We start from the raw sequence: 7,337 nt of genomic DNA on the forward strand, positions 1-7,337 counted from the left end.
CTCAAGCACTCGGGATGCTAATCCTGGTTGATCACCGTAATATAGCCATGGAAGATTATGCCTCCTGAAAACAATTACAATGTTTTCTCTAAAGAAACATAATGTTTTTGCATCAAAGAACATTTAGAATAATAATTTCCATAAAACATTATTAAAGACTGAAAGTTATGGAAAAGGTAACTTACCAGTAGGGTATTGAATGAACAGTGCCTAGCCTTGCGGTACTGACATAAATATACTGAAATAAACCACAGGCATCAGTGCTTGAAGAACTCAATGAGTTCATATTCATCACACACATGTTTCCAAGAGCTTGGCATGCTGTTAGATTAGAGTACAACTGCAGTGGAAAAACACAAGAACACAGAAAACTATTTATTTACCTCTGCTTTTGGTGAGGCAGTCATAAAACTAATGTTTAATAAGCCACTCCTAAACCCTCATTTTCACTTGAAAGTAATTTCATATTGTCAACACCTAATACTTTCTCCCAGCTATTCAGGTTCCATATGCTGCAGATGGCAGCATGAAATCAATGCTCTAATTTTTTCAGTTTATTTCAGTTACATCAGCTAGATGGTATGATGTGACAGAAATGTCAAAATTTGCATTCAGAAAACAAAGTAAGAATCAAAATGTTTAACACTACTTAGGCTGCATGACAAAGATGACTCTATCAAAGACCTAAGACTGACAACTATAGTCACATGTATCGTCTATATCTTATTTTCAGTTTTAGTACTTTTTCTATTCTGCTGCTCCTAAACTATGCTGTATTTCTGCTATTGTTCAATTTTGGTAAACAAACCACTGCCATGTAGTAGACAGAAGTGATGCCTGGCATCTGTGTACAGTGATCACTGCATTAGTATTAACTTGTCACCACCTATTCCCTTTGTGTGGGACAGACTGGTGGGTGCACATTGCTGTCAGGCAGCTCTGAAGGGCTGAGCAGGCTGAGGTGGGCAAACAGGATAAACTTATGTAAGTGATGAGGAGATTCTCAGTCTGTAAAAAAGAACGGGATAAGCAGGAGAATACGTCTCAGAGCTGTGTATATGAGATGGTGATGGGGGCAACCACAAAGGTGATCTGGGAAAATACTGAACAGAAATCTCCTGAAATAGTGACAGAGAGAACAGAGAACACCTGCCATCCTGGGAACTAGGCTGAGGAATCAGAAATATCCTTGAGAAGTGCAGCTGGGTACCCAGACACCGGAGGTATCTGGAGATACCACTGACAGGCACAAAACCAAGGAGCTGTAACACCAACTTATCATCTGGAAAGGTGAAAAATAGTCTGGAAAAGATGGAAAACATTCTAAGAAAAAAATCAGCAACTGCTATTGGCTCTTCTAGCTGAAAGAGCAGAAAAACAGTCTGGAAAAATAAAAACTGGTCTGAGAGAATATAAAACATCATCATCTACTGGCTGTTCCAGGTGGTGCTGTCCTGTGCCCCCTTGTGTCTCCGAGACATAAAAATAACTTATTTTTTGCCCAAAAGGGAGGGTGAATCCGTCCCTGTCTGTCTGTCTGTCTCTCTCTCTCACACACACACAGAGAACTCCCCCTGCACAAACCTTTCTTTGAGCTCTCCTAGGCAAGTTATCAGACCACCGCTAGGGTCACCTGGCTGACTCCAGACTCCGCAACACGGATCATCTTCGAAATGAGACTTTTGTCCGTCATTGATTTCGAGGCCCCACTCCTTGGAGTGGTTTGGTGAGCACTGTACTGGTACAATTTTGAATAGCATATACACACAGGCACGCATATAGGGAACTGATCACAAGTGTATCTGCTGCTTTACTAGTAATAATTTTGTAGTAACTTGCAATATTGAAATATATGCTCACTGCTACTATTGATTGCTGCTACCATTGTAATACATATATACTTGTTTTATTAGTCATAACTCTACTCACTTTACTAGTAGTAATTTGCAGTAACCTGTAATAAAGAAATGTAGGAAAGAAAGGCTCCATGTGCTTGTGCCTTACGGAATTCTGCAAGCCCACTGTTGTCATCATCACCTGTAGGCCAGGTAACTCTTTGGGTCATGACAGATTGGGAGAAAAGGTAGGGCCTGAGAAGCTAAAATCTGATTTTGAGGAGAGGAATACGGAAGGGAAATGAGGATGTGTGACAACAGAGTTAGTAAAAAGGAGGCAGAAGCATATCCCCTTAACAGGTGTGCACGATTCTGTTGCCACAGCCATTCTCCCACCCACGGTTATTGTCACCCAGACCAATATAATGGTAAATAACACTTGCATACATAAATCAAAGCAAAGGTAAAAAGGATGGTTCTATGGTTATCCTTCTCCATCACAAAACAAAATGTTAACTGAAATCCAGATAATAGGTGAAGACCAGCTGCCCATCAATACCGAACATGTAAGAAGTTAATTTTCTGAGTGATCCCTTACTGGATATACCCAATAACAGTTCACATACCTACTATTGCAGGTTTTTTTATTTAACACCGTTCACCTTGTGAAGATTCCAACCCTGGAGACTTGCATTAACACTGAACAGTGCTCAATATCCTTTCTAAACATTCTGTGTATATTTCTTTCTTATCTACTGTCATCTCAAAATACAATTCTTTAAAAATAAGCAAGCTAACTTCCAAAAAATAAAGTGCCATGCTTTTATACAGAGTATCGCTTCTGTATTAAAAAGCAAACTGCAAACATTAATGAAACTCACCCAACAGGCAGAGGCTGAGGACTCCAGGTTTTTCAGAAACCATGCTGATGTCAGTGTTAAACCCTGTAAAGATGGAACTGCTTCACTGTTTTTGTTCATAACAGCTTATCCATAATGTAACAGTCTGAAAAACTATGTTAGCTAAAAGATGCTACCTACTTTTCCCAAGAGCTGTCTGTCCTTTGTAAATGTCTAAACCATCTCAGTTCAAAACAGAACCATCATGCAATAATTTGTTTCACTTCACTAAATTAGACAAAATATACACAACAAGAGCAGAAATATCGAACTTTTTAATATGGATTCTGTCACAAAGGAATTTTCTTTACTGCACAAGGGAAGTACTAATGATTTCAAGGGCAAGTTGTTGACTAGGTGGTAAACTTAACTCAGGACCAAATTTGCCAAATTATTTCACAATCTGCTTTTTATAACTACTCATATTTGAACTAAACATAGCTTTCGTACATACTGTAAGCAACTGAGAAGGCATGTTTTCAAGAAAATATTACTTAGAAGACTACATATTCAGAAAGCAAGACCAATATTTGCTGTCTGGAAAACTGAAGACAGCTTTTTGCTTTCTTTCAAGCAGAAGCCTTTAATTTTAATTCATTTAAGAACAAACTACATTTATTGGCCACACAGCACTTCCTGAATTCAGAACTACATGGAAAATAGTCCTAACTTCAAGAAGATTTTACAACTAATAAAAGTTCATTAGCTAAAACAATGCAAACACCTTCATTGTTCTCAACAGAACATATTCTCATTCATATGATTAGCCAGTTCAAGGAGCTCAACAATTTCATACACTATCTCAAACTGTATCTCATTTTCTTCTATCAGCTCTAACCATCTGAAAACTACAAATGTCCTTTCAATCCTTATATCTTCTTTCAAATATTTTATATGAATACTAATTTTACATATTAAAAAAAAGAAAGAAAAAAAAGCTGAGAGGCCCTAACGGACTCTTCAGCATGTTTTTTTGTGATAAAAGAGTGTGTTTTAAATACATAGAATTAATACAATAGACCATATGCTACTTGATTTTATACTAAGCTTACATAAATGACTTCCCTTTTTCAGTTTCCAAGAGGGCATGAATTTTCTTAAACATATTCATTTAGAACAATGCCTGCCTGCTGTACATGTCTACACTCTATCTTGATGCAAATTACTTTGCAATCACTGTGATTAGACAACAAACTACCACCTTTGTTTTTCAGGAACAGAATTTGAAAGTCTTACTGAAAATAAATAATGAGATAGCGTTTAGAATAAATACACTTACTAGCTGTCCAAAACGAACAGTTGCAACTCCCTTTGGGGGTAAGCTTGCACTAGCACTGAAACACAATCCCCCAGTCTGGAGGGAAAAAAAAAAAAAGGAAACTTATACACTTGTCAACATAACTTTTCTTTTTCTGAGCTGCAATACAATAAGAATTCTTCTACTTACTAAAATGTTTGGGCTGCTGCAGTCACAAGACTTGCTTACATTGATGAATGTTTGTTCACATCTTACACACCTATGGATCACAAACATAAAGAATACACTTAAAATGTAGTTAAGTATGAGATTTAGTACTTGTTGAAATCTGATTACATAGCATGCCTGCTAATGCTGTCAGCACCTTCACCAGTTCAAAATGAAATCCAAAAGACATTGCTGATTTGTTTCTACTGTCAGTGAAGTAGAAAATAAATGAAATAATTAATTATCAAAATAAGAATTCTGTTTCTGCTTCCAGTCTAAAGCCCCCTTGTAGTCACACTAAAGCAAAACAAAAACAAACCAAGTCACTGTTCATGCAAGGACTTCAGTGAAAGATATTGAGTACGACACGAGGTTGAGAATTTCCAGGGCACTGCTTTAAAACTGTCATCGTAAAGATACAGACTCTGTCTCTCAAGAATGTTCCATTTCAACAGAACATGATGTGTTCAAATTTATCATCAAAAAAGGCAAAGAATACTCACCTATTTCCTGACGGATCTGAAGCAGAGAAGGATTGCTCTCTTCCATCACACTGTACGCACAATGCTTCATTAAGCAAAATGCCATCAGTACTTCTTTCCACTAAAAGAGAAAAGGAAAGGAGAGAGGAAAGGAGAGAGGAGAGAGAGGGGAGAGAGGAAAGGAGAGAGAGGAGAGGAGAGGAGAGGAGAGGAGAGGAGAGGAGAGGAGAGGAGAGGAGAGGAATTTTCAGAAGAGTATGTCTTAATAAACTCAAATATCTAAAATAAGCACTAATATCTCATAACTCAGATATATTTCTTACCTAATATTTCATTACTGGGGCATTTACATTTTCCGTCCAAAGTTAGGCCTTTAGGGCAAGTAATACAATTCCACCCATCTTGAGTAACTCCGCTCTAAAATAAAACACACAACTATTATAATTTTCAAAAATATAGACATCACCAAGTATTTGTGAAGAATGCCTGATCCAGACGTTATTCACTAGAAAATGTGTTCAGATACAACAACATCAATAACAGTCATGAAGCTTTTAAAGATAAAAAAAGGCTACACAATCTGGCAAAATTAATTCCTATGCAAAAACTGACCAAACTACAAAGATATAGATAATTAAAGAGACATTATAGCAGCAGCTCATTTTGAAGTAAAAAGACAAAGTTATGAGGGACTACAAAGATACAGCCTATATATTACAATAATAGGATTCATATAAATAATCCAATGAGATACCTATGAACTGAAAAGTATCTGTAGCATCTAATAAAACTCCGGTCTTTGGGCAAGAGTAACATAACATGAAGAAGAAAAGAGAAGCAGTGGAAGGAAATTAAACATTTAAAATACTTTGTTTACAGGGTCAATTTTATAATGACAAAATGCCTGCAAAAAAAATTGTAATAAACAGTTCTAAAGAGAAAAAAAATACTCCCTATAAGCATGGTCTTAAAAATTCCTAAGCAAAGACTATGATGCAAAATAATTTTAAATTAGTAAAAATAACTTGCAGTCAGGAAAAAAATTCAAAATTATAAAAAGCATTATTATTATTATTATTATTATTATTATTATGGCAAAGTATGAGACATTCAATATTTACCATATTTGATGGGCATTTTTCACAAATAACAGAGGACCCACCATTACTAGAAACCATCTTGTATCCTGGCTGACATACACATGAACTACCTGGGGGGAAAAAAAAAAAGCACTTTTAATCTAGACAAAACTTTTTCTTTTTTTCACAGAATCCTAAGAACAACTGCTATTGTTGAGATCAATACACATTAGACAGACAAATAAATCCTCTGAGCAAAATGTCTGTGAAAATCACTTTGTTTTTTAAAAAATGTTCATGTTACAGTTTGTACAAAGCTGTTTTAGGAAAACGTTACTAGGCTGACTGACATAGCAGGGGGAACAAGAACCCAGAGCTTGTGTTTTTGTGGGTTTTTTAAACTAAACTATATCAGTTGGTCTAATGACAGATATAATCTCTTCATCTAAATCTTGCCACAGTGTCATTCTTAGCCTATCCTCTCCGTAACACCAGCATTACGTGTTTGTACAGAGTTTTTATCCTTTGAATAGGAAGTCAGTCCTAAAAACAGAACATGTTTATATGCACACATTTTTCAAAATATATAACTGTAGTTTGTAAAGTTATTTAAACTCAAAGCTTTTAAAATTGTGCATGGAGATCAAACTTTATACTGAATGGTTTTCAGTGAACAACAGAACATACTTAACATTTAGTATGAAATTAAAGTAAACAACACTTTCATGGCACATCATAGTGCACACCTGCTAGTGCTCAACAACCTTTGTTTCAGAAACTTTTTCAGTCTCACTACCATGGACATCTCTCCACATTTTTAAACACATACTATAAACCAAAATTGATTCTATGTACTAAATGTATTATTATTTAAGTTTATTGAACTGTGCATGTAAAAATCACATCAAATTCAGTGAAAAGTTTTATAACCTTAAAGTACATCCTCATGAGATCAGTTTTACCGAAGCAAAACATTAGTCAAAATGATCAACAATTTATACTTAAAGAAGAACTGGATCAGGTCAATGAAGAGATTGAGTTGTGACATTCACCGTGATGATACCTAAATCTTTAGAGATACTGCTGGAAAGCAGAACCCACAGTGATGAGCCAGCCACGGGCAGGCTCCCGCAGTCCCAAGCGGAATTCAGACCAGACGCAAGCAGCAGACTGAGCCGCAGCTCCCTACACTGCTCCAGTCAGATGCTGCGGGCAAAAATTAATCCTTCACCTCCCCCTGGAGTTTATCTCTCCTTGAAGCCCTTCATTTAGAGGAACGCTGAAGCCTAAAAGAGAGTTATTTACCTAGACACCCATATCATCATCGGGTCTGAAAACTACTCAACATCTCAGACGCTGAAGTTTTGCCAAGAAGTTTCAAGTTACAGAAGCGTTCAGGAACAGAAATTCCAGGCGCTATAGAATTTTACTGATGAAATGAGAATACCTAAAGCCACAGAAACCCCTGAGGAAAGAAAGATTACACCGGACGGCCTACAGACGTTTCTCTGGGATGGATCTCGGACACAGGTACCAAAGCCGTGCTGTGGCCGCTTGTGCCTGTGCGGATCCTGGCC

At 36.8% G+C, this 7,337-nt stretch overlaps 1 protein-coding gene across 1 annotated transcript in view; it reads right to left on the bottom strand.

Moving 5' to 3' along the window:
- TMEM67 (transmembrane protein 67) overlaps positions 1-5,883 on the bottom strand; it is a gene marked incomplete at its 3' end in the record, with an annotated part of 14,079 nt that extends 8,196 nt beyond the window's left edge. The window contains 8 exon segments of the mRNA XM_010076361.1: positions 1-64; positions 186-340; positions 2,717-2,779; positions 4,014-4,088; positions 4,182-4,251; positions 4,703-4,802; positions 5,005-5,098; positions 5,803-5,883. The exon segment at positions 1-64 is cut by the window's left edge and continues 21 nt beyond it. Coding sequence (XP_010074663.1) covers positions 1-64; positions 186-340; positions 2,717-2,779; positions 4,014-4,088; positions 4,182-4,251; positions 4,703-4,802; positions 5,005-5,098; positions 5,803-5,859 — 678 coding nt within the window.
- Positions 5,884-7,337: the final 1,454 nt, after the last annotated feature.

This window comes from Pterocles gutturalis, unplaced genomic scaffold, assembly GCF_000699245.1.
Source record: "Pterocles gutturalis isolate BGI_N339 unplaced genomic scaffold, ASM69924v1 scaffold24408, whole genome shotgun sequence".
Taxonomy (NCBI): domain Eukaryota; kingdom Metazoa; phylum Chordata; class Aves; order Pterocliformes; family Pteroclidae; genus Pterocles; species Pterocles gutturalis.